This window comes from Castor canadensis, chromosome 9, assembly GCF_047511655.1.
Source record: "Castor canadensis chromosome 9, mCasCan1.hap1v2, whole genome shotgun sequence".
Classification (NCBI taxonomy): Eukaryota; Metazoa; Chordata; class Mammalia; order Rodentia; family Castoridae; genus Castor; species Castor canadensis.
This window is the reverse complement of record NC_133394.1, coordinates 85,392,984-85,411,979: the sequence shown is the minus strand read 5'-3', so window position 1 is coordinate 85,411,979 and position 18,996 is coordinate 85,392,984. Positions and strand designations below refer to the sequence as shown.

General features: G+C 42.5%; 1 protein-coding gene across 2 annotated transcripts in view; it reads left to right on the top strand.

The window, feature by feature from the left end:
• Nucleotides 1-1,701: 1,701 nt before the first annotated feature.
• The window catches only part of Gpat3 (glycerol-3-phosphate acyltransferase 3), a 53,458-nt gene continuing 36,163 nt past the window's right edge, over nt 1,702-18,996 (top strand). The window contains exons 1-3 of one of the 2 annotated variants that reach the window (XM_020159092.2): nt 1,702-1,842; nt 2,126-2,367; nt 8,277-8,343. In XM_020159092.2, the coding sequence (XP_020014681.2) occupies nt 2,227-2,367; nt 8,277-8,343 (208 nt within the window). In that variant the 5' untranslated portion in view covers nt 1,702-1,842; nt 2,126-2,226. Of the gene's footprint in view, nt 1,843-1,883; nt 2,031-2,125; nt 2,368-8,276; nt 8,344-18,996 lie in introns of those variants that run through there. The other variant, XM_074041856.1, reaches the window with a different exon arrangement.

Sequence of the window (18,996 nt, the reverse complement as noted above, 5' to 3'; positions counted from 1 at the left end):
CTACATAGAGCTTTGTTGTTTGTGACACTCCTTCAAAACAAAACTCCCAAACCAAAGCCAGTTCCTGGAGTTTAGTTATCAGCAATAAAAATTACTGGAGAGTGTGTGCACTCAGTGCCAGAGTGTGGCTAAGCAGAAAAACAAAGCTGCGTGTGCTGTCTCCTTTGATGGGTGGACTTTGGTATAATCATTCTGTATTCCTTAATCACTTTGGTTTGAGGAAATAAGAGGGTAAGCATTTTGCCTGAATGAACAGTGCTAAAGGAGTCAGTGTAATCTTTTGTGTTAAATACATAATAGATATATAATTTTCAGCAGGGATGTTGGTAGTTTCCATCAAGTGGTTTTCCTTATTTCAGTAAATAGGAAACCATACTTTTATTTTGGGAAATCCACCCTCTGGCACTTATTCATTCATAAATTGATTATTTTCCTCCTTCTTAGGGAGGGAGTTTGTGACACCTAGCTGGCAGGAGGTCAGAAGGGCAAACACAATCTCTGCAAAGGGGTTTATCCCTTTCTTGGTTCCTGGCTTTCTCCACACCATGGCAGACTGAAATATTTGCTAGTAACACTGTTTCAATTCAGTTTGCTGCTGGCCCTCCCAGGTTTTTTTCCCCCAGCTTTGCAACAACACCCCACATTACCTGTAAGAGATTTTGGTAAAGTGAAGAGGTTTAGATCTGATACAGTGGTAATCTGTACCCTGAGCAGTTTGTTTCTCTCTCTCTCTCTCTCTCTCTCTGGAGTGTGGGACTGGGGTTTGGGGTATGAACTCAGGACTTCGTGTTTGCAAAGCAGGCACTGTATTGCTTGAGCCACACTCTCAGTCCGTTTTGTTCTGGTATTTCTGAGAAATATACCAGGGGGGATAGTTCTTGAGACATATTCCCCCTGCCTCCCCCTTGCTGGCCTGGAACTGCCATCCTCCCGATCTCAGCCTCCCAAGTAGCTAGATTACAGGTGTGAGCCGCCCATGTCCAGCTAAGGTGGTTCTCAATATTCTTTTCTCGTGCTTATTCTTAAAAACCAGTTGAACGCCTTGGAGCAGATACACATTCTGGGTTTTGCCCTCCATTGCTCTAACAAAGATAGCACCACAGCAGCGCAGGGACTGAACCTCCAGGAGGCTCCTGTCAGCCTGGCATTTTCTGCAGGGTCTGTGCCGCTGTGTTGGTGGATGAAAGGGGAAGATGGGATTGGAATCTGACAGTTACTCGAGCTCGCGATCCCACTGCCTCCACCTCCTGAGTGCTGAGATTACAGATGTGCACTACCACGCTTGGCTTCAGGGTTTCTTCTGTGCCAGGGAGATGGCGGTTGAGCGGATTAGGCGATTTATGGAGAGAACGTTCTCCTCTCTGCGGATAAGGAAGATCCAGTCCTGCAGTTTCGCAGGGGAGGGCCAGAGGGGTGGAGGTGGGTGCGAGAGCCCACAGTGGCGTATGTGGCTGCTCAACAACGCCCTGCGTTTTTCTCGCCTTGCAAACCTTTCCCAAGAGGTGGTTTTAAACGCACACAAGTAAGACCTTCTCAAGAGTGCTGGCTACGCCAGTAGTTCATTCTGTGGGTGACAGAGCTGCTAACATTTTGCAGATGTGACCTTTGCTGGGAGCGCCGAGGGAGGCGGGGCGCGGGAAAGCCCGAGGCCTCCCAGGAGGCTGCGGAGCCGGGGCTGGGTCGGGCCCGGGAGCGCCGGGTTGGGTGGCGGAGGAGGTGGAGCAAAGGCAGCGCTCAGAAAAAGGGCGCCGGCCACCGGAGAGTCACCAGTCACCAGCATAGCCCGCGGGCCGCGCGCGAGGTGCAGGGCACGGGCGGGGATCTCGCTGCGGGAGGGCCTCGGTGAGTCACCGCCGCGTTGTCGCAATCGCCACCCAGAGGAAATTAGGCGCGGGGTGGGGCGCGTTCCTGGCTGCGCTGGTGCGCTCTGACCGCGCCGCGGAGTCCCTGCGCTCGTCCCCAGCTCGGTCCTCCTGTCCGCGCCACCCAGGTCGCTGGCTCCAGCCTTCGCCTGGGCCTCTAGCGGAGAGGTAGCCCTCTGGGGCGAGGAGGAGCCCGAGGAGGAAGGAAGGAAATTGCCGTCATTCTGAAAGTTTTTTCCCTTCCTCCCTTGTTTGCCCCGCAGAGGTGAGGGCCAGGAGGCGGCCAGATTGCCTGGGGTCCGGGACAGTTGTCGCGCTCGGATCTCCAACACCGCCGACCTCTTCTGAGTGGTTGCGCCGAGCCATGGAGGGCACAGACCTGGTCGGGAAGATCGTGTCCACCTGGCTGACGCTGGTGCTCAGCCTCATCCTGCTGCCTTCGGCCTTCGGAGTGTCCCTGGGCATCTCTGAGATCTACATGAAGATCCTGGTGAAAACTTTGGAGGTGAGCACCCGAGAGGAGGCGGCCCCCCTCTCCCCTGCTGCTCTGGGCGGTGGGGGCCGAGTTTAGAGCTGTGAGGGCCACCGGGGGCCCGTCCCCAAGGTCAGTGGGCCCGAAGGGGGTACATTCCAGTTTCTGGCAAGACAGCGTAGACCCGGAGGAGGGATCCCGGCTGAGACCACTGGACCACCTTATTGGAACCACTCTGGCCTGGTTCTGTCCTCACTTATTTTACTGGTTGGAATAACCGTGAGACAGCCTTTTGTTTATATGCATGATTGCCGTGCTACTGTCACTTAATTCACCTGAAGTTTTTATAGCCCCAAGTTTCAGAGGTCCTTTCATGTACTAAGGCGTCCTGTCCCGAAAGGCATCTTGTTCTTTATGCCCAAGATAAGAAGTCAATTGCTGGATAGCAGAAAAAGGATCTGATTTTATTTTAGTGCAGTCATGGAAATTTTATCTAACCAACAGCACCTGAAATGCCTTTGCAAAGGTATATTCTTTGACCTCAGCTCTGCCTGCCTATTGTTTCCGGATTCTGCAGGCAAAGATGTTAGATGCAAGTGAGTGTAGTAGGGGCAGTTGCAGCTTTCTGTTAGGTTTCGAAAGACTTTGTCAGGCAGAGAGGAGGAGTGCTGTTCCCTTTTACAGATGGGGAAACAGTCAGGAGGTTTCAGTGGTTTGTTTGAATGAAGTATAGGAAACAGGAGGCTTAACTCAGGAGAGGTCCTGCAGACTGTACAGATTTGCTTCCCTGCAGTACCAGAATCCCAGCTGTTTCTCAATATGTGACCTTAGCAAGGTCAGCTACTTCTTGTGATAATAACACCTATTTCTATACAGTTATTTTAATGAATTAAAATATGCCAAGCTGTAGAGAGATGCCTGTATGTTAGGGGCACATATGTATAGATGTGCTTGTTACTATTAAAATTGTAATATGATTACTTAGATTCTAGCATCTGTGTTTCTCTAGCTTTTCCATTCCTTTCTAAGATAGATTCCCATTTTTTTTCTGCCCTTATTTTCTGTCTGCCCATAAGACTTGGCTTTATCTGCTTTTCTTTCTCCGTGATGGAGTAGTTCCCAGATATACTTTTCTAAACCATGAGACATTGGCTTCCAATGTCTTGTTTTACTCCTGATTCTTGTTGAACTTGCTCTTTGGGTATATTTCTTTGTGAGTCCTTGCAGTATACTATATTTGATTCTTTATCCTCGGCCCTCATGTTTAAAAAGTTCTGCTGTTTCTATTTGGGAGATGTTTCCCAGTGTTGGAATTTTCTTTGAGATGTTAGGTTCTGAGTGTGGCCACACTGTGCTGTGAGTTTTTAGAAGCTTCTTACCATTAGCCCTTCTTCAGAATACCCACCTTACAGCAAATGGTTTTCTTCAGCTGGTTCCCTCTTTGTGTGACCTCTGAAATGATTGCGCTGTTCTCCCGACAACAATGTCCTTTGGAGAACTGAGTGTGGGTAAATCACACACTGGCTTCCAGGTGCTAACTCTTTCCTGTCTGTCTTGCTTTAGTGTTTTAGGATAGCTGGAGAGATGTCAAGGGGACAGGCCAGCTCTTTGTTCTTAGTCTAGCAAATTGCTATATTTGATGGATTATCTTCAACCAGGATCTGATCTTTAGTTTGAAAGAACCCCAAGGGTAATTTTTTGTCCATCTGGAGTTGAAGAGACTTCTTGCCAATCCAGGAGTTTAGTTTTCTCAATGTGAAGTTTCTAGTTAGAGTAGGAGATAGCACCATTTAACTTGGAAACCTGGTTGGTGGCAGTGTAAGGAACAATTATCTTTGCTAAAATGAAGTTATTGGGTCAGAGGGGTGCTTGGCATATATGGAATTTGAATGGAGAGTCATTGTGAGCCAGCTCATATGTTGGGTATGGCTCCCTGGAGTTCCTGTGTTTGGGAACAGCTAGGCCCATCAGAGAAGATCCCAGGATTTTCCATCCTTCAACTAGAACAGTGTTAGTTAGAAGTTTCAAAGACATTTCTGTAAGGCAGCGGTTAGTGCAGTAGATTACTTTTCACAACCGTAGGGCTAATTCCCTTAAAAATTGTGTGAATCATTTAGTATGAGAATACCTTTAGTTCTGGACAAATACTGTGCCTTTTACTATATTCCTTTCAAGACCTTCTGTTACTAATTATTGCCTAGTAAATTCTCAACTGACTCTTCTTTCTTTCCTCCCTCCCTCCCTTCTTCCTTTCCTTCTTTCCTTCCTTCCTTCTCCCCTTCTCCTTTCTCCTGCCTTCCCTCTCTCTCTCCCTCCCTTTCTTTCCATTCTAGTCTCAAGAATGTTCTTTGGGCTTCTTGATCAGAATTAGGTATTTCTCAGGTTTCTTTGGTTATAATTGTATATAATTTTAAAGGGTCATTTAGTTTTATCCATTAAATGTTTACTTTTACAAATTTCATTGTTAATGAGTGGCCTTTTATGACCATAAATTCAAGTTCTGGAGGTTGAAATGTGCCAGCTGTGGTAACTGTTACTTGTCAAGTAACTCATTGAGTTAATATGCTCTTCGCTGACTCCTTAGCCTATCAGTTCATGTAATAATCACTTATTAAGCACTTCCTGCATTGCTGGGTGTCTGTAGATGTGTGCCTAAGTCCCTGATATGGCAAGCTCTTTGAGGACAAGGCTTAAATACTTGGTTTAGAATAACATTAGTGAGTCTCTAAATCAGTGATTTCCAAAGGATATATCTGTCTCTCTATATAATTTGTTAGGCAACATATACATCATATGATAACTTAATAGTGGAGGAAATTGTTTTAGGAATACAAACTGTGAAAAGAAAACCTCCTGCCTGGGCATTCCAGATGGTAGGAGGTATGAGTCAGACTCTTGGCAGCAAACGCGTAGATGAGTAGACTGGCTGAAGGAAATGGCTGTCTACTGCAGTCTCTTTGCCGTTAAATGGCTGCTCTTCCACCCTTCAAATTTGCTTATCTTGAGCAAAGCTGTTGTTTGTTGTAGGGCAGACCATTGGAGCAATCCAATCCAGGAGATGCTATGCGTTCTGAAACTGTCTTTGTAGCGTATCTCGTTGTTGAGGAATGTCACTTGCTATTTGAGGAACGTTGCTTGATAGTCAGTCTTTTAGGGCTGCCATAACACAGTACACAAACTGGGCAGCTCAAACTGCAGAAAATTATTTTTTCACAGTTTTGGAGGCTGGAAGTCCAAGATAAAAGTATTGATAGGGTTGGTTTCATTCTTTGACCTTTCTTTTAGGCTTGCAGGTGGCCATCTTTTCACTGTGTCCTCACATGGTCTTTCTTTAGGCTTCATATCTCTGGTATATCTTTGAGTATCCAAATTTCCTCTTTATAATATAATGACAACAATCAGATAAGATTAGAGCCCACTCTGAGGTCTTCATTTTAACTTTCTCACCTCTTTAAAGACCCTATTTCCAGCCTGGCGATGGTGGCTCACGCCTAGCTATTTGGAAGGCTGAGATCCGAAGGATTGAGGCTCACGGTCAGTCCAGGCACTTAGTGTGAGAGACCCCCATCTTCAAAATAACCAGATCAAAACAGACTGGAAGTGTGGCTGAAGCAGTAGAGCACCTGCTCGGCAAACATGAAGCCCAGAGTTCAAACCACAGTCTGCCAAAGAAATAAAAGACCCTCTTTCCAAATATTGTCACATTCCAAAGTTCTGGGAGTTAGCTTAAGCAAATGAATTTTGAAGGGATATAACTTAGCCCTTAGCTGCCACAAAGGACCAATATTTGCTATCATATGTGCATGGGATAATTAGTCTGAGGTAACAACACTTATATAAAATACAAAATTACATGTCTACAGTAGAAAAGCGAGTTCCAGGGTTGACAATCACTGTGTCCAAAATTTTATTTCATCTTGTCTTATTACAAAGTAAGTGCCAAAGCTTTAAGTGAAAACTGTGGAAATCAACCATTACCTCAATTGAGAAACGATGGGGTCCAAGTTTGAGAACGTTTGCATTAAATCAGGACGAATAGAAAAGGATGCAGCCAGATTAAGATGAGTCTTATTAGCACTAGTGACTTGCCACTTGAAGCCAGGAAGATTAGGCTTCTATTTATAGCTCTTCTGAGCCGCTTGGCAGGTTTCTGCTTGGCTGGGTGCACTGCTGTGCGGGGGTCCTGACGAGTCGGGTCATGCCACGCTCCTCGACCTTCACAAACATTAGGCTATTCATTCTCCATCAGCTATTTTCTAATATATTTGGAAAAAAGCTTTTAATCTTTCTGGTGAACACACCTATCTGTGCCTATCAGTAACTGAGGTTTCTGCCTGATGTATGAATCAGTCTGTCTTTTTGTCCCTGCATGGGGGCTTATGGTCCATTAAAATTACTGCAATGCTTTTTACCTGTTATTTGCTAACAATTCAGTCAATTTAGATTACAATTCTAAATTATAATCCTCTACATCTCATTTTAATCACCTTTCAGTTTTTCTTTTCTCACCTTTCCTTTTCGTGTGTGTGTGTGTGTGTGTGTGTGTGTGTGTGTGTGTGTGTGTGTTTGGTTCTGGAGATTGAACTCAGGGCCTTAAGGCAAATGCTGTACCACTAAGCGATACTACCAGGTCCTAATTGCTTATTTTTAAAATAAGAACCAGCATTTAGTGGTTTTCTGGAATGCTGATTTGAAAAAGTTTACTTGGACTTCTTTTTAAGCTATGATGTTCAATGGTAAATAATTTTAGAAATGCATAAGGCAAGAAATGTCTGTCTGTAAAGCAGATACTCTACCACCTGGCAGAGTAGCTCAAGTGGTAAAGCACCTGCCTAGAAGCCCTGAGTTCAAACCCCAGTGTCACTCTCCAAAAAAAAAGAAAAGAAAAAATTCAAACCCAGTACCAAAAACCCCCAAAAGACTCACTGTAAAGCCCCTGCAAGCTTTTTTTTTTTTTTTTGCAAGCACGAAATACTGAGTTTGAGCCCCCATACTGCCAAAAAAAAAAAAAGAAAGAAAGAAAAGTCACATTCCGGTATATTTTTTTTACATGCTTACATATATTCAAAGTGGGAGTTGTTTTTCTAGCTCTTAAATTCTCTCCAAGCCTGTAGATCCTAAAACTCGTAACATTTCCCCTATATATCTTAATAGGTAAGTAGCCAGGTGGTTCTTCAGGTAGTGATTTCACCGATTCTTTCCTGATTTCCAAGTGCATGCTGCTGCTTTCTGAAAGCCTGTTTCTGATACCTCTTGTACACCCGAATGCTTAGTTTGTGATGAAAATAATCATTATACTTTGTGCCCGGTGTTTAGGTCTTTACATGTGTTATGTCATTTAATCCTGACAGCAGCCCTGTGGTCACCTTCATTTTATGATGAGGAAATTGAGGCCTAATATATAGTTATTTCAGACCCAGACTTTTTTCTTTTTGCTGTGCTGGGGATTGAACCCAAGGCCTCACATATTAGGCAAGTGTTCTGTCATTGAAAAGCGACACTCCCAGCCTCTCAAACCTAGACATTCTTGATGCCATAACCTGTTCTCTTGAGACAGGGTCTCAGTATGTAGCCCAGGTTGATCTTGAATTTGAGATCCTTCTGCACCAGGTTCCAGAATGCCGGGATTATAAACATGCGCCAGCAATTCTGGCCTTTACAGCCTTTTCAAGGAGTAATTAACTAGGGCACAGACATACGTAAGGAGATTTAGACAGGGTGAATATCATCCTTTGCTCATTAACTAGGACGTTATCAGTGACTAATAGATGAGCATAGCTAGGACTTGTAATGCTCCATCTGAGGTACACTAAGGTAGGTGTCTCTTTGATTAAAAGAGTGCCAGTAGTTAGTGATTAATTTCACTTATATTAAGCATGGTTTGAGTATTTTACATTGTGTCTGTGGGAGAGTTTAAATGAATACTTCTTGTTTTTGAACAGTGGGCCACAATACGAATTGAAAAAGGAGCCCCAAAGGAGTCGGTTCTTAAAAATTCAGCTTCTGTTGGTGAGTCTTCTTTTTCACTATGATTGCTAAAATAAATGTCCATGAAATGTGCAGAGAGCAGTGCTTTCTATAGGCCTTGGATCATTCATACCTCTGTCCTTAATGCAAAATAGTATCCACCTGAGTTTTGATTCACTTTTTATCATAAAGGTAGTGATATGCTTTAGTTTTTGTATATGTTCTTACAGGTATCACTTTACTTTCTAAGTGCATGCATTTGAAGATGGCTGCCCATGGTTTTAGAAGATGTAGTTAATAGTTAAGGCAGGGGGACTGTATCAGTCAGCTTTTCATCACTCTGACAAAATACTTGGGGCAGGCTACTCATGAACAAAAGAGGTTTACTTAACTCACATTTATGGAGATTTAAGGGTGTGGTGGCAGCATCAGCTCGGTCCTAGTGAGGGAACTCATGGTGGATGGTGTAGTTTGTGCAGGTGGTGAGACAGAAAGCAGACAGAGTGTGTGTCAGGGGTCAGCTCATACCTGCAAGAATTACCACAGGGTTGCAGGAGAATTAACTTAATCTCTTCCAAGGGCAGCACCCTTATGACCCAGTACCTCTCTGTAGGACCCAGCTCTTAAAGATCCACAGTGCCTTAGCACTACCACACTGAAGACCAGACCTCCAACACATGCGCCTTTGGGGACTTGTTTACACCACATCCAAACCGTAGCAGGGCTAACTGAAGTGCCTGGGAGTTACAACCTATAACTGAGGTTTTATTAGCGCCCATAAAGTATGGTCCTTAAAATATGCTTTACTGCTGAAGACTAATTGGTAATACTGTACATGACATGAAATAATAATAAAAAAAAGACATTCAGCTGGGAGTGTAACTCAGTAGTAGAATGCATATACATGAGGCCCTGGGTTTAATCCCTAGCACCAGAAATTCCAAACAACAACAATAAAAGTACTCTCGTGAAATAAGCTTGAGAATCATAGTATACTGTTCCTTCCTATTGGAAAGTACTGTTGCATGGTGACAAAGGCTCAGAAAAGTCCTGTTGAAGAAACACTTTAAATTTTATTTAATGTTTGCGTTTGCCCATGGTATCTATTGTTTTCGCATATGACACATGTTAGCTTCTTGTAGAAGTGAACTGACCAATCATCTGAGCTAACTAGTTCCTGTCTTTGCTTTTGTCCAAAGGGACTCTTTCACTTGGGTGAGAATTTTAAGAATTATTTAAGAGTGGGTTCTCAGAGAAGTAGAATTCTGTAAGCGTAGTGGCTAAGTAATCCCTAGATTTAATTAAAAGGCAAAGTCTTTCTATGTTTTTCAAAACTGTAGAAAATTTTAGAAGTAAAAATGGCCAAACTGTAAGGTACTTCTGCTGAATTGTCTAAAAGGAATTGTAGAAGTTGTTTGCTCTGTTTTGGAATAACAAAGCATTTGATTGCAAACATTTGAGCATTTTGTATAAGGATCGTTATTTTCAAATGACCGAGTCAGCTAGTGGACCTTTGTGTACACTTAAACCAACATGGATATTGCTAGTTACTTGTGATCTTTTAATTGCCAGATACCTTCTCTTGGATATATCAGATCTACTAAGTTTTATTTCTCTGGGGGCTTTTTTTTTTTTTTTTTGGTGAGACTGGGGTTGGAACTTGCAAAACAGGTGCTCTACCACTTGAGCCCCACCTCCAGCCCTCTCTGGGTATATATTTATTGTGTGTCCCTATGATTTAAGGGGAACAAACTTTGCTGCTGATATTCTGCTGTGCTTTTTGAGATTTGGGATGTTATTGGTCATGAGTGTAATTCCGTGGACTTCATAGATTGGGTTTGTTGTGGTTGTGAGCACAGGGTGTTTCAGTTTGGAGGGATAAGGGGATTAGAACCTCCCAGGGAGGGTATCTAGTAGTATAGATTTAGTTGTTCTTTTTTTTTTTTTTTTAAGGCTACGTGGAAGTGAGGACTAAATGAATACTTTTACCTGTTGGCGAATTATTATTGTCATGCATTTGCCTTACCTGGTCTTTTCCATAGTACCTCCAGAGAAGAATGAAAGTAAACAGGAGGAACAAGGGTAAATCTAATGGTTTAGAGTGAGGCTGATGCCTATACCATTTGTACTGTTTTATTTACAGTGGCTGTCGTTTTTAGCCTTGAAATTGGGAATTGACTCATAAACTTATTGAGCATCTGTGAGCTGGGATCCAAAAGGTGACTGAGACAAGGTGCCTATGGGAAGACAGTCATTCAGCAGGTCACAGGGACAAATGCTAAAATAGGTGAATAAGCAAAGGACAACATGCGATCTGTGCTGTGTTCATCTCTGTGAATCCTAGAACTGTCACGCTGTGTACCTCTGCTCCTACGCCGACTTTGTGCTTGGGTTGCCAGGACTTATGGGGTGTGTGCTGGGCTGGTACATCCTGTGTTTTGAATCACAAGAGAAGTAGTGTACAGTCGTAGACAGATGACAGAGGGTGATGAAACACATGGAACACTTGTCTGTTTAGCTGGTGCAATCTTCCGTCTCTGGGGCACCATGTGTCTGTACTGTAGCCAATGACAGCACAAGTCAGTGTGAATCCAGTCAGCTTAGGCAAGGGTCACGGGCAGGCCGGGGGCCCAGGCAGGAGTGCGGGTGTGATTCTGAGTGTCTCTGAATGATATCATCCTGGTAATCGATTTGGGTGAGCTGAGAGGTATAGATTGGCTAGACAGGGAAGATAGTTTTGTTTTCTGCACACACACACAGACACACACACACACACACATGCAGAATTCCTTCTGTTGCTCTTTTCCTTAATGAAACATACATTTTATTTTTATTTATTTGCTTATTATTTTTGTGGCACTGGGGTTTGAACTCAGGGCCGAGTGCTTGCTAGGCAGGCATTCTACCACTTGAGCCGCTCCACCGGCCTGAAACACATATTTTAAAAGTCTCTGTCCTCAGTTAAGTCTCTCCTGCATTATATTTCTTCTGTGTTTTTATTAAGTAAGTCATTTGAAAGCTGAATATAGGAAAATATCTTTGTGGTTAAATCTCTTCTGCCCTTAACCATATTCTAGCATGCCTTTTATTGAAGACTTTTTAATTTGTTGACCTTAGGAACTACTTGTAAGAGCTCTTAAATTTTATTTATTTGTTTATTTAATTCAGCACTGGGGTTGAACTCAGGGCCTTGTTTTTGCTAGGCAGACCCTCTACCACATTGAGCCACTTCCCCAGCAAGATCTCTTTTAAAAGCTCCATGATTGCATCTTCCTCCAGGTTGAAGGAATTTACTTCATGTTACCACAAAGGTGAAGATAAATCTTTCTTTCCCCCTTCACGTAGCTGTGCTACATGAACTTCAGGGGCTCTTGTTCCCTGGGAGAGATGTGCTAGAGCCACAGCACAAATGGCTGGGACAGGAAAAGAGAGTGCAAAGGGTTCATTTTTTTAGCTGTGCTTTCACACTCCAGCCATAGATGCACCTCTTGAGTTCTGGGATGGGGTCCAACTGAGAGATTTTATCAACTTTTACTTTTGTTTGTTGTAAATAGTACAAGAGACCATTTGACTTTTGAGAGCTGTCAAACTCATTCTTTGGGTACCTGACTGATTTCCAGGATACTGCTAGGCTTGACTCAGTAATTCTGAATTAATATAATTAATTGTATAATTTTAGTGACTCTAGATAAATTCCACTATAATTACATTATACTAGGACATTGGAATGATTACCTGTCAAAGGTCAACAGGCATGAAGAAAGCCTGCATCTGACCTGAGAGTGAGTCATAATACACATACTGTACATTGAGCTGTGGCACAGGCATTTTGACCTGGCTGCTTGGCATGTTTCTGGTTCAACTCGGCATGGCTGGTGATGGGAAATATAAATCCACTTCCGGCTGAAACGTCACATATGATTTTGGGTCATGTAGCTACCGTTAATTTAGCTCTGTGCTAAATTCTTCTTCTTCCTTGTATCTCATGCCCCCTCCACCCATCCAGACACTCCGAGAACAAAATGCTAAGGTAAACTTCTTGTACCTATTCAGAGAGAATTCAGGTTGCCTAATATTTTCTTCTAATTTTACTCTTGGAATTCTATTTTATTTTACTGTTTGGCAGTACTGGAGTTTGAACTCAGGGCCTCACATTTGCAAGGCAGGTGCTCTGCCACTTGAGCCACTCTGCCAGCTGGAATTCTTTTTGTGAGGTATTTGACTAATCATATTGATATCCTGAATATATTACTTATGATATTAATAAAATCTTTTAAAATCACAGAAAATGTGGGATATTATTTTATTAACAGAAATTGGAGGAATTTCCTTTTTCTGTATTTATTTTGTTTTGGAAAAGCTGTTTTTTTGTGGTTCTGGGATTGAACCCAAGGCCTTAAATATTCTAGGTGAGTGCTCTCCCACTGAGGTACACTGTCGACCTCAACTCTGGGTTTAAATTGGCTACGCTAATTAGGTATTAGTGTCTTGGTGTGAACTCTGAACACAACCAGCTCCTATATGAAGCATAATACATTTAATGGGCTTATCTTATTAATAAAATACTAATATTGTTTAGCTTTTTGCAGAGAGCAAAATAATCCAGTTATGGGGTTTGGAAGATGCGTTAGTCAGCTTTTGTCATTGTGATAAATACTTGAGATAGTCAATTTAATAAAGGAATAGGTTTATTTTTGGCTAATAGTTTCTCCCTCCTGCTGCCTTAGGCCTGTGGTGGGTGGCACAATATAGCATGGTGGGAGCGCATGACAGAGGAAGGATTTAGCTATATCTAATATTTTAGTTTAAAAATATCTGAAGCTGCGGGGTGTGATGGCTCATGCCTGTAATCCCAGCTATTCTGAAGGCAGAGATTAGGAAAATCGAAGTTCAAAGACAGCCTGGGCAAAAAGTTAGTGAAATCCTATTTCGCTCTCTCTCTCCTTCCCACCCCTTCCTCCCTTCCGCTCTCCCTCCCTCCTTCTCTTTTCTTCCTGTTTTGGCAGGGTCTCACTATGTAGCCTGGGCTGGTCCTTCAGCTTGTACTCCTCATGCCTCGGCCTGCGTTGGCCACCACAGCTGGGCAAAGGAGTTGTTGACAGAAATACGCTGCCTCTGGGGGCTGGGTTTCTGCACCTCTTTGTTACAGACACTTTTAACTAGGTAACTTTTTTGTGGGGTGCAATCACCTACTTTGTTGGATGCTTAGTAATATTTCTGGCTCCTATCTGCTAGATGACAATACGACACTCCTATTGTGGCAGCCAATGATGTGTGCAGACATTGCCAAATGTCCCTGGGGAGCAGAGTCCTCCCCTGTCCTTCCCTTACTCACCCTTCACCCACTTGTATACTGCTGCTCTTAGAATAGCACATTCACCATTGGCACGACCGATTTTTGTTTTTAGACTAGGGTTCTAGATTTTGGAGGCTGGTTTGGGGAAGGATGGAATTACGAGGTCAGGTGTGGGTGGAGGAAGTGGACTGTGTGAGTAGCTGGTTAGCAGAGATCACTAGATGGTACACAGGAGGTATGCTCCTTAAGGAAATGGAATGGTAGAAAAAGAAATCTTTCTAATTGTACTTCGTAACCCAATGAGAATGTGTTCTGTGAGTAGTTTACATCCTAGGTTCAAGCGACTTGCTTTGCTTTAAAGTTGGATCACCTATTTGAAAGTAACTTTGCTTTTTATGGACTGAATATCTATGTCCCCCTGCAAATTGATATGTTTAAATTTTTTTACCTCTGAAGTGATGGTATTAGGAGGTGGGTCCTTTGGGGATTAGTTAAGTCATGAAGATGGAGCCCTAATGAATAGAATTAGTGGCCTTATAAATAAATAGAGGTCCCAGAGAGCTCTCTAGCCCCTTTCTTCCATGTGATGAGTCTCAGAACTCTGAGAAATTATGAGAAATAAATGTCTGTTTATAAGACACCCAGACTATGATTCTTTTATTATAGCAGCTTCCAATAAGACACTGTTGTGATGATTTAGCATTTGCTTCTGGCTGACCAGTGATAAGTAAGCAGGATGAAATGATCTGGCAGGAAAAAAGAAGGTAAAAGGTCAGATCAGATTAATGGTAGGATAGCTGCATTTGAAGTGAGAGGTTGGGAATGAGCTCTAAATCACAGAAAGGAAGGCAGGCTACCATCTTTAAAAGACCAGTTAGGAAGTTCATAAGATGTATGCTGTATTATTTTTTAGACTGTTTCATCTTTCATAAAACAATAAACAAGGTGAATGGCATGCCCTCTGTCTCACCTTATTTTCAGTGAAATTTGGCTTTTGGTTTTTTTTTTTAATATGACCAACCAAAAGTAGGTCTTAAGTCTTATATTCAGAGATCTGGGTGGTGACAGCTGTTTTGGTCCAACTCCCCTCAGTAGTTGGGAGAGGGTACCTGCTTCTCACAGTTCCGGACAGGTTTGAGAAAGCTGGTTGAGAACAGACTCAGCAATTAGGTGAAAGTGAGATAGGATCCCATGACCTTTCCTGATGGTTTACTCAAGAGTACATCCCTCTTTATTTGGAGAAACGCTCATTATTGTTGAGAGGAGTAATCATCTCAGCATGTAGAAAATCCAGCTGGACATTTACTTTAGTTTTTATTTAACTTTTGATCCATCATACATCAGTAATACAGAGGGGGTTTCATTGTGATAATTCCACACATGCATACAGAGTACCTTGGTCTTCAAGTTCAATCCCTCTATTGTATTCCAATTTACACCACCCCCTCTTCAAACAGTGCTTTGTGGGTTTCCTTATGCTGTCTTCATATGTATATATGCAGTTATTTCCATCTTTTTCACCCCTCAGTATTCTTTCCTTTTGCCTTCTCCCCTCCTGCTACCTGGCAGTTTAGAAGTATTTTAAACCCCCATCCCCCCATTTCTGATGGCCACCCTGCCTCCCAGATAAAATCCCAGTCAAGCTTCTCCATTTTGCTTTTTAATTTGTAGATAAGAGACCACCACCACCAATAATAATAATCACCACCATTTGTTGAACATTGACCTACTCTACAAATTTATTTACAGGAAGGTCTTATTAACTCTCACTTTTCTCATGAGAGAAGTGGATGTTTGTTCTACTCCAATGCCCTTGCTCCCTACCATGCCTTGTTCTGTGGCCAGCCCTTCCTCGCTTCTCTGGTCAAAACCTAATTCTCCCACAGAAAGTTTAGTTAAGATGACTCTTCTACAAATGACAACTCCTTTGCTGCTGTTGGCTTAGTCACTGTGACTTAAAAAGAAATACATATTTGGCTGGAGCTTGATTAGTAAAACCTTGGAATCTCTGAAGCATGGAATGTCTTTTGGTATGCTAATGGGTGGCCAGAAGGTGGTGGAGATCTTCTGCACAGCCCTAGGGTAAGGCTGGTTCTCCTGTGACCTGAGAGTTGGACTTTCAGTTGCCTTCCCTGGGAGGGGAGAGGGACTGAAGGTTGAGCTGATCCTCAGTAGCTGAACATTCAATCATACCTATGTAATGAGGCCATAATCCCACTCCCCACCCCCTCACCCCCCTACCCCTGCCAGTACTCAAAGGGCTTCCAGATTCCCAAACACTTTCAGGTGCTGGGAGGGAGGCACACCCACTCCATGGGACAGAGGTGCCTGTGACCTCTGCCCTTTGCTCCTCTTTATCTGGCTGTTCTTTCGTGTCCTTTAAAATACCCTTGGTAGTAATTGCCAATAGCAAATAATGTTTTCCTGAGCCATTCTAGCAAGTTATTGAACCTAAAGAAGGGATTGTGGGAATCTCCAATTTATAGCCTGTTGGTCAGAAGTACCAGAGGCCTGGACTTGAGACTGGCACCTGAGAGGTAGTCTTGTGGAACTGAGCTTTTAAGCCATAGGAAAGTGTCAGAATTGAGTTGCATCACCAGAATCCCAGCTGGTGCTGGAGAATTGGGCAGTTGTGGGGAATAGTAACCTATTCATTCGACTCACAGAAGTGAGCTGTTGAGGGTACAGTAGAAGAAAACAGTCAGTTTGATTTTTTTTCCTACTACACAGTCACTTACCAGGAAACCCTCAACAGTTTTGAAGAAATAAGAATCTATTAAGAATATTCAACATTATAAACCTTGATGCTGGTGGCTTATGCTTGTAATCCTAGCCACTTGGAAGGTTGAGATCTGGAGGACCTCTGTTCGAGACCAGTCCAGGCAAAAAAGTTAGCAAGACCCTATCTCAATCAATAGCTGGGCACAGTGGTGAACACTTGTCATCCCAGCTACTAGGGAGAATTGTGGTTCCTGGCCAGTCCAGGCAAAAAAGTTTTTGAGACCCTATCTCAATTGATAGGATCTCAAAGTGCATGTGGTAGTGTCACTTGTGGTCCTAGCCACAGCAGGAAGCTGAAAATAGGAGGATCGAGGTCCTGGCCTATTTGGGCAAAAAGCAAGATCCTATCTCCAAAATAACCATGGCCAAAAGGGCTGGAGGAATGGCTCAAGTTGTAGAGTGCCTGCCTAGCAAGCCAAACTATGACTATAGTATTTTAATTGAACCAAAGGCTCATTTGGCAATGGAGTTTTATGGAAAGTTCTGTGTTGTGGAATTTCTTGTTTAATCAAATTAGTTATATCCAAATCCACACCAAGATCTGAGTAAACAGTATATTGAGTGAGTTGTGAAAATGTTAGTTGTTGAAATGAACTCTGCCTCATATCTCTATGCCTGTTGGTTTCTTTGTAGTGTCGACTGACAGGTAATTACAGTGTCTGTAACCTACTCTCCCCTTTCATGCTTCAAAACACATGACTGATTCCATGGCTAATATTTATATTTGGGTTAAAATCTTCTCATTTTATTATCAGCATTGATTATAAATTTTTGTAAATCATTTGGAATATATAATGACTAAAAAAGAAATAGATTTTTTCATCTGTCTTTTTCAAGAGAAAAAGTAAATCTTTAACTTCTAGCTTAATACTTGTTTTAGTCTGTTTGGGCTGCTGTAGCAAAATACCATAGTTTGGAATGGCTGTGTGCCACAGAGGCTTATTTTTCATAGTTCCAGAAGCTGGGTAGTCCAAGGTCAGCTGCCTTTTTTGCTGTGTCCTCGAATAGCAAAAGTGAGGGATTTCTCTGAGATTTCTTTTATAAGGGCATGAATTCCATTCATGAGGGTTCTACTCTCGTGGCTTAATCACTTCCCAAATGTCTTACTCTCACATTGGGAATTAGGTTTCAAAGTATAAATTTTGGGAAGGATATGAGCATTTACTCTATAGAATTTTTAACTTAGATTTGAAAACCAGGGGACACTGAAAAGAAATTATTCAATAAAAAAAAAAAAGGAGGGGATTATTCTACCATAGATGTACCAACCATGTAGGAAAAGGAATACAGAAGTTACCTTTATTAGGTTACATGTTTTGATTCTATCCTAATCTCAAATAACAGGGTCAGGGAAATCCATTCACCATCACCCTGGCAGACATCACCACATGTCATTGACCCCATGTGGCGTCAAAACTCCCAACACCATCCAGCAGACTGCTACTCACAGCCTGGTAATCTGGACTTGGCTTTCTGATGAAGCCTCTGCACCAGCCCTGATCTGGACTGTAGACAACAGTTCTCACACTGTGCGTCAGAACTGAAAGGAGGAGAGCTGCTGAGGAGATGGGTCTTGGCATGGATTTGGTTTTATTGCTTGAGGGTATACTGATGAGTTCAACATAATTGAAAGTATGATTGTAGTTGGTTGAATGCTGTTAAATTAGGGTTTTAAACAACATAGGAAACAGGAATAGAATTTAAAGTAATATTGGGGGTGGAGTTTTAATTCAGTGGTTAAAAAAAAAGAAAGAATTTAATTTTCTTTTTTGTGGTACTGTTAATGGTAATGTTGTTGTTTGATTAGAAATTCTTTGTGACCTACATGGAAGAATCCATGGCAGGACATGTGGGTGTAATGGAGTTTATTAAAAGTTAGGGATGGGAATTAGAAAAATGAGGCATGGTGGGACAAGGTGGGAGCTGAAATCATGGAGTCTTTTTCTTTCCCAGGTGCTTTTAAAACTTATGGTAACTTATGGGAAGAGAAGAACCTGGTGATTCCTAACCAATAACTGATGAGAGAAGAGGGGCATGGGTGGTCCCTGGGCCAGGTGAGGGTGGTTTTAGTTGTCTCTGAGCTAGGATGTGAATAACCTACATACATTTGCAATTGAAAAGAAGGCTCAGAGAAAGAGAGGAATGTTCAATCTGAAATACAATATTAAGTCATATGTTTTCTAAGAGCCCCAAACTTTCTGTAATTCTAGCCTGCTTCAGTATTGGGTTTGAACTCAGGACCTCATGCTTGCTAGGCAGGTGCTGTATCACATGAGCCTCACCTCCAGTCTTAAAGTAATCCTGATGGTTTTGATGAATGAGTCATCAGAGCGAGAGACTTAATTTCACATTTTTTACCCAAAGATAATGTTCTAAAATGGAATATAAAAAACGGGCTTGGTTACATGATAGAGAAAAGCTTGTCACAAAATGTCAGAGGCAGAGTGACAACTAGCAGCGAAAAGGCAAAACCAGAACCTAAAAAGATGCTACAGTACATAAACAGCGTGTTTAATTACACGGTGATGAGCTGTTTGAATCATCAATTCTGGCAAGAACCATGGTTACTGAGTATCTTCCTTGGGCCTAGGTCATGTGCCGCACGAGGGCATACCCTC